This window comes from Primulina tabacum, chromosome 6 (assembly GCF_025594145.1).
Source record: "Primulina tabacum isolate GXHZ01 chromosome 6, ASM2559414v2, whole genome shotgun sequence".
Lineage (NCBI taxonomy): Eukaryota > Viridiplantae > Streptophyta > Magnoliopsida > Lamiales > Gesneriaceae > Primulina > Primulina tabacum.
In genome coordinates, this window is record NC_134555.1 from 802861 (window position 1) to 820943 (window position 18083).

General features: G+C 35.5%; 1 protein-coding gene and 1 pseudogene across 1 annotated transcript; one reads left to right on the top strand and one right to left on the bottom strand.

Moving 5' to 3' along the window:
* Positions 1–11: 11 nt before the first annotated feature.
* On the top strand, positions 12–4159 carry LOC142548337 (cycloartenol Synthase-like; annotated as a pseudogene).
* Positions 4160–8757: 4598 nt separating this feature from the next.
* On the bottom strand, positions 8758–11063 carry LOC142548338 (uncharacterized). Its single transcript, XM_075656642.1, has 4 exons — positions 11022–11063; positions 10699–10838; positions 9190–9481; positions 8758–9033 (listed from the first exon to the last, which is right to left on the bottom strand). Exons 1-4 carry the CDS (start codon positions 11061–11063, stop codon positions 8758–8760), a joined length of 750 nt encoding a protein of 249 aa, XP_075512757.1.
* Positions 11064–18083: the final 7020 nt, after the last annotated feature.

Genomic DNA, 18083 nt, shown 5'->3' on the forward strand with positions numbered 1-18083 from the left:
ATGATCGAATTTGATTCTTAAAGAGTTGAAAAGAATATGTGGCAACTTAAACTTTCTCAAGGAGATGGTCTAACGAGCACGAATAATCACACCGACATACAGTTGTGGGAATACAATCCAAATAATGGAACCGATGAAGAACGAGCTCGTGTTGAAAATGAGCGTAAGGAGTTATATGAAAATCGCTACAAGACCAAACACTGTTCCGATCTTCTCATGCGAATTTAGGTGCAAGTTATACTTCGTTATTTGGCTTGTAATGACAAACTTGGTTCCATGTAAAATTTGAAAATGTCTCGATCGGGTATTAATCTTTTTGATGATTTTGATTGAAGTTTGCTAAGAATAATCCATGCAAGATAGAGTTACCCCAAGTGAAAGTAGAAGTATAGATAACTGAGGAAGTAATGGTGAACACGTTGAAGAAGGCTATAAGATTTTACTCTACACTTCAAGCTGAGGATGGGCACATGCCTAGTGATTATGGCGGCCCTTTGTTTCTTCTTCCTTGCATGGTAAGAATGATCTTTCCACTTCATTGAAGGTGGATCGAATAAAGAAGTTTTTGAAAAGGACTTAATCTCACATCACAGGTTATAGTCCTGTTCATTATGGAAGCGTTAAACACAATCTTGCCAAAGGAACTCCGCTATATTTATAATCATCAGGTAATAATACTTGGTTCTAGTTTAATATATATCAAGAAATCTTCATCATTTGTTGCCAATTTATAACTCCAGAATGTTGATGGAGGGTGGGGCCTGCACATAGAAGGACACAACACCATGTTTAGCACTGTCCTCTCGTATGTTGCATTGAGACTCTTAGGAGAAGGCATAGACGGCGGAGATGGAGCAATGGACAAAGCCAGGACATGGATTCTTGATCATGGTGGTGCCATCTTCATCCCCTCGTGCGAAAATTCTCTCGATTCTTGGCGTCTATGAGTGGGATGGCCATAATCCTCTACCCCCAGAGCTATGGCTTTTGCCTTACGTACTTCCTATACATCCAGGTTGAATTTATGTTGTGTATTTGCGTATGTTATGTTATGTCATTGAATCGAATTGAGAATCATCATTGATGCAGGAAGAATGTGGTGTCACTCTAGGTTGGTTTACTTGCCAATGTCATATTTATATGGGAAGAGATTTGTTGGGAAAATTGATGACATTATTCTCTCACTGAGGAAAGAGCTCTTCGCTCAAGTTACCAACAGATTAACTGGGATTCAACCAGAAATCAATGTGCAAAGGTACTAATATTTTCGGCTTTCTGATACAATAGCTAATTTGAGGTAGCTAACCTCCTAATTCCTAAAGAATTCAAGGAAGATCAGAAAGAACAGAAGAAGATTAAGAACAGATCATAATCTCAAACAAAGAAGGCAAAAAATAAGAAAAAATGTTAAGAGAGGAAGAATGGAGAGAAGAGTTCCGTTCACTAAGATTCGGCTTGAAAATATGTTCATACTACTATCGTTATTCATACATTCTTTGGCACTAACTAGCCCCATCCCCCATTCTCCATTCCCTCTGATTGTCACTCAAAATACGTTACAAAACTTTCCGGTCATTTTCATGTTGTTCTGGCTCTTTGGTTTTATCCCTTATAGCTTGCTTGTAATCACTACAAGAAAAACGCTAAACGACAAAATCCGTTGTCGTAGTCGTAGGCACTGTTACAACTGTTGTAATTGGCAGTGTTGTTGAAAGTGTGTTCTACGGCAACGGTTTTTAACCTTTTTAGTAGCTCAAATTAGTGACGGTTTTTGAAATTAGCGACGGTACGATTTTACCCTCGCTAATTTATAAACCGTCGCTAATTAGCGATGCTTTAATTTATACCGTCGCTAAAATTCGCGACGGTTTGGAATAAACCGTCGCTATTTAGCGTCGGTTTTTTAACTACCGGTTTAGAAAAACACCGTCGCTATTTAGCGACGATTTAGACATAATTTGTCGCTAATTTTTTAAGTAAAATAAAAAAAATTATTTTTATAATTTAATAAATCTAACCAAAAAAAAAACTTACTATCTTTCTAAGCTAATAAAATTCATAATTATAACTAACACTTAGAAATTTAACAAGACTTGATGCGAAAAACTTACATAAATCGAAACTAAAATCGTACAAGAGATGAAAATGTATGGTCGATGGGGAAGGTGTGGAGAAAATGGGCCGAAAATGCGAGTATGCATAGAAAAATTTGCGACGGTTATTACGGTTATTTACTAAACCGTCGCAAATTTTAAAAACCGCCGATAAGTCGATAGTTTTTGTTAAACCGTCGCTAATATAAATTGCAACGGTAAACCATCGCAATTTATATTAGCGACGGTTCACAAACTCTCGCTATTAGTGACGGTTTGTGTTTAATCTGTCGCTATTTTAACAACGGTTCACTAAAATCGTTGTTGTTTTCCAAAAAAACATGCTAAAACACAACGGTTCATGAAAACCGTTGTCGTTGTAAAAAAAAACATGCTAATCCACAACGATTTTAGAAAACCGTTGTCTTTTGTCCAAAAAAAACACGCTAATAGACAACGAGTTATAAAACCGTCGTCATTGACCCCCAAAAACACGCTAAAAGACTATGCCGGTCACCGGGAAATAAGTGCTATGCGGGGCATAATGCTACGTGCATGGGAGCCACCTCTTGAACCTGCGGGAAAAAGTGCTACATGACGAGAGTCACCTCTTGAACATATATGAGCCACCTCTAGATTTTCGACGCTGGTGGATCGAGGGGTTAGGCGGCGCCGAGGACGTCGCGTTTTGAAGGAGGGGTGATTGTGATACCCTTGTCCCACATCTTAAAATTAAAATTTTAACATGAGTTTATAATGGGCTACAAAGGACTTCTATGACAACTTGGGTTAATCATTTTCGTAAAACGAGGACGAATACGAAGTAGTTGCTATAGGGGCCCATTGTGCAGTCACGCAGGCGCGGGTTCGGGGCGTGACAGAATGGTATAAGAGCCGGTCACCGGCATAGAACACCGGAAAATAAGTGTTATGCGGGGCAAAATGCTACGTGCATGGGAGCCACCTTTTGAACATGCAGGGCAAAGTGCCACATGACGGGAGCAACCTCTTGAACCTGTAAGAGCCACCTTTAGATTCTCGGCACTGGTGGATCGAGTGGTCAGGCTGCGACGAGGACGTCGTGTTCTGAAGGAGAGGTGATTGTGGTACCCTTTTCTCACTTAAAAATTAAAATTTTAAAATGAGTTTATAATGGGCTATAATGAACTTCTATAGCAACTTGGGTTAATCATTTTTGTAAAACGAGGACGAATACGAAGTAGTTGCTATATGGGCTCATTGTGAAGTCACCAAGCGCAGACACGGGCTCGGTGCGTGACAGAAGGGCTGCAATTGACTTTTATAGCAACTTAGGTTAATCATTATCGTAAAGTGAGGACGAATATGAATTTGTTGCTATAGAGGTCTATTGTGCAGTCACGCAGGCGCGGGTACAGGCTCGTCATGTAACAGAATAGTATCAGAGCCGGTCACCGGCATAGAACACCGGGAAATAAGTGCTATGTGGGGCAAAATGCTACGTGCATGGGAGCCACCTCTTGAACTTGCGGGGCAAAGTGCTCATGACGGTAGCCACCTCCTTAACCTAAAGGAGCCACCTTTAGATTCTCGGCGGTGGTGGATCAAGGGATCAGGCCGCGACGAGGATGTCGCGTTCTGAAGGAGGGGTGATTGTGATACCCTTGTCCCACATCTTAAAATTAAATTTTTAAAATTAGTTTATAATGGGCTACAATGGACTTTTATAGCAACTTGGGTTAATCATTTTCGTAAAGCGAGGACGGATACGAAGTAGTTGCTATAGGGGCTCATTGTGCAGTCAAGCAGGCGCGGGCACGAGCACGGGACGTGACAAGGAGGATTTATACGTTCCACACCCTCTTCTACAAGATATTTTATGGACAAGTCTGAACGAGGTTGATGAACCTCTACTTAGGCATTGGCCTCTCTCTAAACTTAGGCAAAAAGCACTAAGCACTGAAATGGCACACATTCATTATGATGACAAAAACACTGATTACCTCTGCATGGGATCTGTAAACAAGGTACTGATCTCCACTTTTGTTGTTTCGAACGTTGCCAAATCCTCTGCAAGTAATCAGTAGTTTATCGAGATTTGTAAAATGTATGTCCGACCTATCTAAGCTATACCCACATACACTAAATACACAAGTTGCAGTAAAAAAAATGGGACACATGTAGGAGGCCAGATTCGCCCCAAACGTGGAATTGCCCCAAAAATTACTCAGCCTCCGTCTGTGGGTGCACTGGGGAGCCTATCCCTCTGTCGGAAATATTTTTCACGGAAGTAAGGGAAGCTCCAAGTTGCTGAAATGCTTCTAAGTCGATTTTTTCAAGTTGTGAGTTGCGGGAACCACCTTTTGATTCTTCATATAGGTCCTCTACAGCTCCCAGTTTTTGGTCCATATCTGCTCTCTCCCTCTCTCTCTCTCTCTGCCGCAGCTTGCTTGATCTTTCTATCTTTCTCTTTCAGTAAGAAAAATTCCCCAGCCTGGGCACAATATGTGACCACCGGAAAAATGATATGTCATTTAGTCTTAAACTTGATAAACTAAATGCCCAATAGTACGTTAAACGCCGAATCAACGAGCATGATGTCCTTTTCTACCATTAGAAATATCTCCATGCAACAAAGGAACATCAATAGTGCCATAACACCCCACAGTGAACGAAACCCTTTTAGCTCCTCCAAAGCATAAATACCCCCAACGCCTAGCCCAATGGCTAGGCTGATCTCTATGACCAAGCAAAATACTCTCCAAACTACTAAATCTCTCATCTGAAGCTTAAACTCGAGAAAATGACAAAACTTGATATACCCGAACAGTATCGGGCATGTACAAAATAAAACATCACAAAGACAAACAAAATTATCCTTCAAATATGCCAAAGGCTTCTCATATGCCAGTAGCATGACTGATAGCATGTTGAAAATGACTGATGCTACTCCGCATCAGTAATTGATGGTACTGTTGAAAGTGCGTTCAATATCATATTGCGACGGTTTATGATATACCGTTTGTCATTGTAGCGACGGTTTTAGCGACGATATTTGACTAATTAGCGACGGTTTTTGACTAAGCTGTCGCGAATTAGCGATGGTTTAGATAAACATCGCCGCTAATTAGCGACGTTTTAGACATAATTCATCGCTAATTTTTTAAGTAGAATAAAAAAAATTAATTTTATAATTTAATAAATCAACAAGAAAACTTACAATCTGACTAAACTAATAATATTCATGATCTTAACTAACACTTAAAAATTTACCAAGATTTGAAGCGAAAAACTTACCTTAAATCGAAACTAAAATCGTCGAAGAGAGAAACATTTATAGTAGATGTGAAGCGTTGTGGAGGAAAATGGACCGAAAACGTGAATATTTATATACAGTTTGTCCAAAAAACATGATAATCTACAACAATTTTGGTTTTGTCTTTGCTTAAAAAAAAGTGTTTTTTAACAATGGTTTTCACTAAAAACGTTATTAAAAAGTAAAAAACCGTTGTCTTTTAAGTTTTGTTGAATACATATTTTCTTGTAGTGATATATATATATATATATATATGTAACTTTTTCTATCAAGTTTATACTAGAAATATTCTGCTGGTTTTTCAACCGAACCACGTAAAATTCTTTAGCGCATTCTTTTCTGCAATTCGTGTGTGAGTGTTCTTTACTTCCGAAACAATTACTCTCATCAAAACAATCTGAAAGCTGAGTCAAGTACGAGTCATCATAAACTCAAAAACACAACATACAGCAATTGCATATGGCAATATATATATATATATATATATATATACATATATATATATATATATATATATATATAATACGTAACTTTTTATATCAAGTTTATACTGGAAATATTCTGCTGGTTTTTCAACCAAACCACGTAAAATTTTTGAGCGCATTCTTTTCTGAATTTTTTTCTGCAATTCGTGTGTGCGTGTTAAGGAAGATAACACGTAGCTTTTTCTATCAAGTTTATACTTGAAATATTCTGGTGGTTTTTCAACCGAACCACGTAAAATTCTTGAGCGCATTCATTTCTGAATTTTTTTCTGCCATTCGTGTGTGTGTTCTTTACTTAGAAAACAATCACTCTCATCAAAACAATCTGAAGCCAAGTCAAGTACGAGTCATCATAAACTCAAAAACACAACATATAGCAACCGCATATCGCAATATATATATATATATATATATATATATATATATATATATATATATATATATATATATATGTTACTCTGCACCCCCCCTTGGATGCAGGGTAACATGGGTGCCAGCACAGCGCCCTGTGCTGGCGCCCAGGTGTTTTTTTTTTATTTTTTTTCTTTTTTTTAAATAATTTAAAAACAAAATTACAAGAAAATGAAAGATAACCCACCTGCTAGAAGAAATTTGTACGCCCAAATTTATTCACGCCCAAATTTCTTTCCACATACCAGAAGAAAATGAAAGATACAAACCCCACGGTAAGAAGCTTCAATTGAGCGTAATTCTGGAGATCTCGTGCGGGCTATTTCCGGTCATCTTAAATCAAAAGATTACGCTTCTCGACCGTGCTGTTTTCGGTGAACAAACTCAAACATTCCGAAATCAGAAGGTAAATCGATGTAGTTCTAAATTTCATATTCCGAAGATATTTCCAATTTAGTATTTTGAAGGTAAATCTTGTGTTTGAAAAATCAAACACTCAAGCTGTTGGATATAAAATCCGAGTTTGGTGGCTGTCCTATAAATCTTGAACAGCCTACATAAACCTTTTTTATACAATTGTGCCACTGTTTGAAGTTCAAACAAAAATATGAAAGATGAATAAAAAATGCCGATAGAAAAGGTAGATTTACAAATTTTACCGAACAATGAAACACCCTGCACATCTTAAAAATTTTGCATTCTGTTGTTTGATCTCAATTTATCTACAGTATGGATATAGAATCACTTCTTTCGACAGTTTAAGGTTTTCGGTATATTGATATTATTTTTGCTTATCTTTGCAGGATATTCTGAAGCGCATGGTCTTGTTTTGCAAAAAAAAAAGAAAAAAAAATAAAAAAAATTATTCTGAAGCGCATGGTCTTGTTTTTAAATTATTTAAAAAAATAAAAAAATTAAAAAAATTAAAAAATTAAAAAAACACATGGGCGCCAGCTGTGCAGGCGCCCATTTTACCCTGCACCCAAGGGGTGCAGGGTAACAAGTCTCTATATATATATTCATACTGTCATTATGGCTTCCAACTTCCCCACTTTCTAAGTACAAGGTTCTTGAGCTAAGTTTCCGCGTCACTTTCTAAGGTCCTTCCAATATGGCTTCCAACTTCCCCACATCCCAGGATGGGTTGGTCTTCTTTAAGACTAGATCACCTACTTGAAATTCTCGGGGTTGAACTCGCTAGTTATAAGCTCTTATGACTCGTCCTTGGTATGCTTCCATCCGAATAGCTGGTCTCACTCTTCTTTCTTCCACCAAATCCAACTCGTTGGTCCGGGTCATATCATTTTCTTCCGGGTAATTCTAAACTCGGGCTGAAGTCTGTCCAATCTCTACTGGCAACACGGATTCAGCTCCATAAACAAGATCGAAAGGGGTTTCCCAAGTAGCATTCCGGGGAGTTGTTCGATAAGCCCATAGAATACTGGGCACTTCTTCCACCCAGTCATTTCCAATACCGTGCAACATGGCTTTTAAGGCTTGAACGATCACCTAGTTAGTAACATCAGTTTGCCTGTTGGCTTGGGGATATGTTTCTGATGTAAAAGACTGAATTATTTTCATTTCGTTGCACTAAGCTCTGACTTTTCGCCCCTGAAACTGTCGGCCGTTTTCGGATATCAACTTCCTTGGTAGCCCGAATCTGCAAATTATATTTTCCATATAAATTTTAGCACATCATCCTCGGTAATTTTTACCAAGGGTTAGGCCTCGACCCACTTGGAAAAATAGTCCACCTCTACCAGCGAAAATTTTTTTTGTGTTCGGGCTACTAGGAAAGATCCCACGATATCCATGCTCAATTGATCAAAATGACAGGATGCTCGAAAAGGCTTCAGATATGAAGCCGGGCTGTGGAAAAATTACCGTCTTTGACACCTTTCCCAAGATTGGACCATCTCTCGGGCTTCGGTGCTCATAGTAGGCCACCAGAATCTGGCCAACAGTGCTTTTCGAGTGAGTGCTATGGAACCGAGGTGGTCTCCACAGCATCTCTCATGGATTTCTCTCAACATATACTTAGTTTCTTCCGCAGCCAGGCATTTCAACAAAGGATCCTGAAATGATCGTCGATACAACTCCCCATCGATAACACTGAAACAGGCTCCCAGCTTTTTAAATTTCTGAGCTTGATGGGAATCCTCAGGCAATTTGCACGTTAAAATGTTCTCGAGCAAAGATTTTTCCAGGAATCTTCTTGGGAAATAGTCGGACTATTATATATGGATGATACTAACTGGTCGTTTTGAATAACATCCATGTCTCATTCTTCTGTCAAAGAAGAGGCCATCTTGGCCTGCACATCAGCCTCAATGTTTTATTCTCTTGGGATCTGCTCTGTACTCCAATCAGTAAAATTCTCATATAGTTCTTGGATAACCTTTAAGTATTATTTCATTCTTCCTTCCCGTACTTCAGAAGAGCCTCGAATCTGCTGGATGACCAATTGAGAAGCTTAGTAGACAATGATCCGGGTAGCTCCAGTTTCCCGAACAGTCTTCATCCCGATCACTACAGACTCATATTCAGCTTCATTATTTGAGGCCCATGAATCCAGCCTAACTGTGACTTTTACATTTTCCCACGTTGAAGAAATAAGAACAACTCCTACCCCGCTACCTTCTTTACTTGCCGCGCCATCAACAAATACTCTCCACACCTTCTCTTGCCCAAGCTGTGTCATCTCGGTGAGAAAATCAGATAAAGCCTGGGCTTTGATAGCAGTTCTCGACTGGTAAGTAATGTCATATTCTCCGAGTTAGATTGTCCACTTGACTAGTCTTCCTGATATATCCGGATTGGTCATGATCTTTTCCAATGAGCTGTTGATAAGGACCACAATAGGATGAGATAGAAAGTAAGGCCTCAATTTTCTTGTTGTTATCACCAGGGCCAGGACTATTTTTTCCAGCTCAGTGTAGCTCATTTCGGGCCCTCTCAATGCATGGCTTACATAGTAGACAAGACTCTGATCTGCTCTTTCTTGAATAAGGACAGAGCTGATAGCTCGATCAGTGGCAGACAGATAGATCAACAACTTTTCACCCAGCCCGAGCTTGACCGAGATCGGCAACCCGACTAGATGACTCTTCAACTCCTGGAAAGCTTGCTCGGCCTTATTATCCCATCCAAACTTTTGGGATTTTTTAGGATTTGGAAAAATGGATATATTCTGTGTGCTGATCGAGAAATGAACCGAGACAGGGCATCAATCTTACATGTCAACTTTTGCACCTCCTTGACTGATTTAGGAGATGTCATCTTAGTAACCGCTTTGAAATTCTTGGGGTTGACTTCAACCCCCCTCCCGGCGACCATAAATCCCAGTAAATTTCTATCTTCACCCCAAAGGTACACTTGAATGCATTCAATTTGACTTCATACCTCCTCAAAGTTGAGAAATTTTTTTTATATCAAAAATAAAATATGCTCTTTCTCTTGATTTGATCATAATATCATCCACATAGACTTTAACATTCGTCCCTGGTTGATCTTGAAATATTTTATCCATCAAGCGTTGGTATGTGGCACCTGCATTCTTTAGGCCAAATGGCACAACAATATAACAAAAAGTGCCACAAGAGGTTAAAACTGACCTTTCCTGATCTTCTTTGGCCAGGGAATTTGATGATATCCTTGGTAGGTATCCATAAAGCTCAGCAGTTCATATCCGGAGGTGGAGTCCACCAGTTTATCAATTCGTGGTAGAGGTAGCAATATTTGGGGCATGCTTTTTTAAGATCCCGAAAGTCAACGCACATCCTCCAATTACCCAAAGATTTATATACCAACACCACATTAGATAACCAAATTGGGAATTGAACTTCCCGGATTTGGTCAGCCCTCAATATCTCCTTCACATACTCAGCTATCATCATATCCTTCTTTGGCCTGAAATGCCTATTTTTTTGTACCAGTGGCCGAGAATTTGGCAGGGTATTCAGTTTGTGCTTGACTCCAACCAATTCTGCTGGGGATCAGGCAAATACATCTACATTTTTTTTATAAGCATTCCAAAAATTGTGCCTGGGTGGAAAGATCAAGGTCCCGAGCAATTTTGGTGTTCTCCTGAGGTGTCCGGGAATCAAGGTGATTTCCTCCTGCTCTTCTTCCATTATGGCATGCACTTCCTCTACCGCACTAACTTCTCATCCCTGTCTTATATCTCTATCATCCCTCCTTGACTTATTCTTCTCAATCTGAATTGTCTCCGCATAACACCTTCGTGAAGAGGGCTGATATCCCCGCACCTCCCCGATCTTTTTTTTTTATCGAGAACTTTATCTTCTGATGGTAAGTAGAGGCCACAACTTTGAATGCATTCATAGCCGGCCTCCTTAATATAACATTATAAGAAGATGGTGCATTGATCATAATGAAATTGGTCGTTACTGACTTTCTCAGCTCCCCAGATCCCATTGTCAACGGGACCATGATCTCTCCTCGGGGATGGACAGTATGACCAGAAAATCCAAAAATGGTTGTCTCCACATGCTCCAAATTATAGTCTTTCAAATCCAATTGATCCAGAGCCTCCTGAAATATAACATTGACATAACTACCTGAATCTACGGACACTCTTCTGATATCATAATTAGAAATTTTGGCATAAATGACCAATGCATCATTGTGAGGTAAACTAATGCTGAAATAATGCAAGAAGATACTTTTGAAGCCCTCAAAAGATTGGATACTTCGGGCTCTGACCTATCAAACCACCGTTGGGCTGAATCCACCAACGTGGTTAAGAAAGTTTTGCATTTAATTCTGTCGTCATAGCAATGCAACATGACCATATTCTTGAAGCGAGCCAAATGCTCTTCGTGATCAGAGTTTCTGTCGTATTCCTTGATGCTCACCGATTTGAAGTGGGTGGGCAGGGGCTCACTGATGATGCGGGTGGAGAAAAGACACCCTCTTGGCTGGACTTGGGGAACATGGGAGGACCCAATCTGTCCTTCCAGCTTTTTCACCTTCTTCTTAGATCTTCCAGCTCTTCGACCATAGTGGGGGCCTTGGAACACTCTGGTGAGCACTCCTCTTCCTCGTTCCTACCTGGAGGGGAAGACTTGTCTCTGCCCCCTCTTTGTGATGTGCCCGCGTGTCGCAAGTGGGCGATTTTTCCCTCATAGCCTTCTGAACGACTATTGTTATTAACTGTGTAAGCTGCTGTTGGTTGATCACGAAGGTTGGTTGGGGTTGATTTCCCTAAGGGACCTCTGAGTCCCTCCTGGAATTATCCCTTCGCGTTGATTTTATTGTGGAGACCATGATCGACGTCTTATATCGAGTTTCCCACAGACGGTGCCAATGATGATGACGAAGTGAATTGGGTGTGAGTTTGGTGGGCAATTACATCGGGTCTGGGTTGGTTTTTAGACAACTGGATATTCTGGAGCTTGAACAGGGGATTCCCTGGCTCTGTGGATTTGCGCACTTAAAAGCAAAGAGCGTTAATGGGTGCCGGAATATTCTCCAACGTCGCCACTCCAACGCTCAAGTCAATTAAGTGTTTTTTGGGAGAATCTAGGAAAGTATTGAAAGCAAGATATATGATGAATGAATCATAAATATTAATCAAACCTGGTATTTATAAGAAGAAAATCAATGATGAAATTGCTATCAGTGACCGACTACTACTCATGAAAGGATGGTCGCCCATGTCATACTCTCTGACACTGTTATTTCTGACATAGCAAGTGGCCCCTGAGCCTAGTCATATCACTCATGTCCGCACTGAAAACTATGCAAATGATTACCAAGACATGGTACCACATACCATAAACTTGAGTACGACACTTGTATCGAAGAATTAGGGTGAGTGGGCACATCCTGAAATATCGCCCCCTCCCTCTCCCCCAAGTACACCCATCTTCCGAGTTTTCATTGCCCGGGGTTCATCAGAGAGCTAGGATTCTTTGGTTTCGGTAGAACAATGTCCCGCTGGCCTTCCACTATCCGGTCCTCTTGGTCCGGCTCGGTCTCCCGAAGCATGACATGAATAAATCTGGGGATATCAATTACAAGCCTCGAATAAATACTCGGCCAAAATTATAAAGCTTGCTCTTAAAATCTGGCGAATGGTTTTGATTAAAGCTATGCAAATTTAAAATAAGAATGGTGCACACTGTAGTATGCAGAAATTGCAACGTTCGCAGCCTTTTTTGGCGGACATTGCATTATAAAATTAACTAGTATTTAACCCGTGCGTTGCACGGGATGATATTATTAAAAATTAATTATTATAAAAAATAAAAGATATTTAAATTGTAAAAAAATAATATAATTATAAAAAAATAAAATAAGAAACTATTTTTTCTCTAATTTTGAAAAAAATTCTTAAATTATGTCGATTAATTGTGTTACCCTAAGGCAATGACATGGTTCTTATCGTGTTTAAAATATTAATGTCGACCACCAACCTAAATACATATTTAATTCTTTAATTTCTTAGAAACTATATATATTATTATTTTTTAACATGTGATAAATAAATATTTTTAAATCAAATTTAATAAAACTAATGAAAAATACTTTTTTCAAATCATATCACAAATTAAATTGATTGATATAATACATGCAGAAGTTATAATGTAGTTTATGTTTTTAATAGAGTTTAGTTTCATTTTGAATAAAAAATAATAAAAGACATATAATGCATAAATTACATTTGAATTAATATAAAAATTAATTAAATTCAAAATTGAATTAAATGAATTAATATAATCAATCAAACAATAATTGAAGTGATCATTTATTGCAGTACACATATGTCCATAGTCATGATAAATCTTTCTTTTTTTATAAATGACATTTTGGCGGAAAATTACTATTTTTGGTAAAAACTCTGCTAATATATATATATATATATAGATTTACTGCATTGTTAATCCATGCCAATAGAGTTTTAACATTACTTTTGCAAATTCCATATTCTTACCTTTTTTATAGCTAATTTTATTTTTTTTAAAAAAAACTTTCTTTAATTAATAATTAATCATTTATAATTATGTTATATTTATTTTATTTATACTTTTATTTATATTAATATTATAATTAATTACTATTACTTTACAAAATAGTTTGACACTTTTACTTAATTGGTTCTAGCTGGGAAAGAATATACTTTAAGTTCTTATATTTTATCGATGAAATATTATTGATTCCTAAATATTTGACACTTTTATAAAATATCGATCGAACTATCTTGCTAAAATATTTAAGCGATAAAAAACATATGATAAGTATGGGTGTCAAAATTTAAGCCCACAAATTAATAACTTTATTTTGCTGTATTTTATAATTATATTTATAAACAAAAACTTCTAGAATCTCTTTTATAAATTAAAATAATATGATTTATACTTTTCCAATTTTTATTTAAATATATTTTGTTTATAATGAAATTTCTTTGTTAATATATATTTTATATATATATATATATATATATATATTCATCATGAATAAATATAATGATTACAATAAATAATAACAAAATGTAAAGTAAAATAATAATGATTTTGTGTTCCAATTCTTATTCATAAAAACTCTTGTTAGGTAGTTTTATTATTCAATCTTGTGAGACACATTTTCTATTTGGGTCAGATATTAAAAATATTACTTTTTTATGTCAAAAATATTATTTTTTTTGTAAATATGATCAGGGTTGATCCGTCTCACGAATAAAGATCAATGAGATCGTCTCACAAGAGATTTACTATTTTTTTATTTATATAATAAAAAACATTTTTTAAGGGACTAAAATCGTTTTAAACAGTAGGACTAAAATGCACTTTCCCTTTTCTCAGATCATACTTTCTAGATTTAAACAGATCATTTATTTATTTTACATTTGTAATAGTTTAGCATTTGTATTTTTTACGGTTTGTGCCTTGTGGTTCTATACATGCAATCTTACCGTCCCACCACGTCAGAGTCGTAAATATAGCGGTTATCGTCCCACCACGTCAGAGTCGTAAATATAGTTATGAATTATTACCATTTGGATGTCGAAACTTACCGTTCTAAATACTGATACGATCAAGGGCCAAAACTATAAAATCAAGGGCCCATCTGCTAAATACTGAACGAACAAGAGCCAAGAATGGGATTCAGATAAACATTCTCAGGCATATATATCTTGTGAAGTAGAGTGATCATTGTGTTTCTGTACATTTGGAGAGTGTGTGTTGCGTGGATTCATAAAGTTCTTTCTAATCTTGTATCTGGAAGTGGGAGGCGTGAGTGTGAGTACTGAGATTCACGGTCAATCTTGGTTTTAGTGGAACGATATCCGATCGAGTGGATGTAGGACTCGTTTTAGTCCGAACCACTGTGTTGATTCTCTTGTTGGCTTGAATTTCTTTGCAAGTGTTACTTGATATTGGTTGAATCTGTCGTCAAATTAGTTCTAATGTATCAAAAATGTTTTTAATATAATTCAATACAATATTTTATTGTATCATATGTAGATATGTACCTTAGTACCTACGCTCTAGTGTGTCATTCAGGGAGAAGTCTAGTTTCCCTGCGCTCTAATTGTTATTTTTTATTCATACAGTTTTTTCAACTTTCATCATGTCTTTATCCATATTTTCTATTTTTCCTTTCCTTGCCAAACATGCCCAATTTCAAAAAAAATTCTATGAAAAAACCCGAAGAACATTTAAAATCAAACTAAACCGTCGCTTTACATTGTTTTTTACTCAATCATGATTCAGGTTGATTTTAAAATATATTTAAAAAAAAAAGAGGATTATTGTGAAAATATCATAACATGAATTTTGAATATGACATCTCGTCCCAACTCGTGATATTGATATCAAATAAGTTATAAATTATCGAAAATTATGAATTTTAATTGAATTTGCAATTGTACAATATTTATTTTAATACGAATTATCATCTCCTATATATGACTTTGCATATAAAACTAAAACATATTTTTTTTAATTAATGCGATATGTTGACCTCATTTATTTTTTATTCATGCTTCTAAAAAATTGAAAAGTTTTATTAAAAACAAGTCCCCCATTAAAAAATTTGTGCATGTTAGGTTATAAACACAATAGGTGTTTCATCTTAAAAAGCTCTTCTATTGATGGCATAACATTCTTAAGTTGTTCTTTACTCGTTAATATATCAATGTTGGACATTTTAATGTTGGACATTTTAACATTGTAGACGCATTGAGAAGTCGACGACCACGGTGATCCATTCTAGACGGCTTTCACTTATCTTTTTCTGATGGTAGCTCTTTTCTAGGTCGTCTTTTCCGTTACGCAACTCTAAACGAGAGCATCAATGTTAGATTATAAACCTAATAAGGGTATCATCCCAAAAAATCTTGCCTGTTGGATGGTGTAATCTTTTGATTTTATAATACACTCTCTATTAGTTTAAAATATCACAATGTAGGACAATTGTAACATTGTCGACATCTTAAGAAGCAGAGGTCTGCGATGGCCCATTCTAGATGGCTTTTACTCACTTTTTTCCCGATGATAGCCATTTTTTAGGTCGTCATTTCTACTACACCGATTTTCAATAATAACACACCATCTCAAAAGACTTGTCTATATGGTGGTATAACACTTTTGAATATATAAATCATTCTTTATTAGTTTAATATATCAATTTGAGACATTTGTAACCTTAATTTTATAAAAATATTTTTTTCTCAATATATTCAAAATAAAATATCTTCTCAAATCAAATGTGAGAATAACGTAAGAAATTTATTAGACATATTTAAATTTTGTGTTAAGCCTGAACTTCGACTGGGCTGCCAGAAATAGGTCCAATGATAAACCTGATTCTAATTTTAACGATGACTAAGCTCCAAAATTATTTATAACTTACGTTAGCAAACTAAATAGTTGAGAAGTTTAAACCAAGAAAAAGATTTCATATTTTTAAATAGTTGAAAATGTTACCTCTCAAACAAAAATATTCGTAAATCTATTTTTTAAACGGAGATTTGCTTTTAAATATTTAATATTATAGTTGTATTTGTGTTCAATTTTTATCAGATAAAAAAATTTGTAGTTCATAATACAACAAAAATGTTTCTGCACTCTGTTGAGAATTCATATATACTGATTTATCATCTCCATAACAAAAACCAACGAGAAAGAAAATTTGATCACTCAAAACCAAGAAAAGGAGATGGGGTTTGTTAACATGGTAGGTCTCTTGTGAGACGGTCTCACGAATTTTTATCTGTGAGACAGGTCAATCTTATCGATATTCACAATAAAAATTAATACTCTTAGCATAAAAAAAATAATATTTTTTCATGGATGACCCAAATAAGAGATTTGTTTCACAAAATACGACCGGTGAAACTGTATCACACAAGTTTTTGCTTAATTAATGCATCACAAACATTAAAGGCACCTAATTTGAAAATTTAGACACCTAATAATATTATTGAGCAGTGTTGTCCTTTTCAACGAAGTAGAGAAAGAACACAAGTAATTGAAGGGTACCCTAGCTACTAGAGGAGGGGTTTGTCTCAGAATTATTGGGTTGAGTTCTCTATTTAGCTGGCTTGTGGGGATACCATCAAGAAAAAGACTCATCGAGTTGGCAAATGTTTTTACATTTAATGGATTTTGGCTCATCCTAAGCCAATTTGACAATGCCAATCCAAAATCGACCCTTTCTTCATTTAATTTTATATTTGTGTGGCTTTGGTTCTCTTGGATTTTGGGCATGTTAGGTAGGAACTATGTGGCAATTGTGGGAATCACATTTGAAGTCTTCAATGGAAACCCCACTTTTATGTTGATATATATATGCACATGGGGAACTTCCTTGAAGTATGTATTATTCTATACTAATATATGGTTCATGCCATATAGAAAATATTAAAATTAATAACTATGAGTGTTTGAATAATTATTTATAATTATTGATATAATGAATATATTTAATTATTATATAAAAAATTTATATCATTTGATATCTTATCTATATATGTATAATAATTCTGCCGTCAAATTGTATTATTTATCATTGTATTCGATACGTTGATTGATTGTAATAGTTAATAATAATCAGATATATAAAAAATCATATGTTATTTGTTTATCAAAATTTTTTTAAAAAAAATTATTAGATTAAAATTTTGATTAAATATTTAAATTATTTTTTTGAATATTTTAAAATATTTATAGTAAATTTTTATTAAATATAGTAATATCGATGTGTGGATAAATAATATATAGATAATACACGATGAGATTCTTCACTAAAAATTTGAAAAGCTTAATATTATACTAGTACATCGAATAATATTTTATTTTATAATTCATTTGATTTATATTTAAATGAAGATCAAATATAATTATAAGAAATAGCGAGAGACTACACTGTAATTTTGATATATAAATTAAAAAATAAAAGAATAAAAAAATAACCTCGGTGGGAATTAAACCTATGACCTAAACCCCTAAGAAACAATGACTCAATCCACTGAACTACATATAACTTGCATTAAAATTTTAACATTTTATTAATATATATAATTATTAAAACAGACCATGACACGAAAGTTAGTTACTCTAAGTGTTTCAAACTTAATAAGATAGTATAGATATAAAAAATTAGTTTATTTAATTTTAGAGAGTATGAAAACTAAATATATATAAGTAACACAAAACCCAAAATCGTAATCGAAATTAAAAGAAATGATACTATTAATGCAAATATTTGAGAAAGTGTTATTTACACTCTATTTTTAAAAAAATACACTTCGTATTTATTTCTTTACTCTAA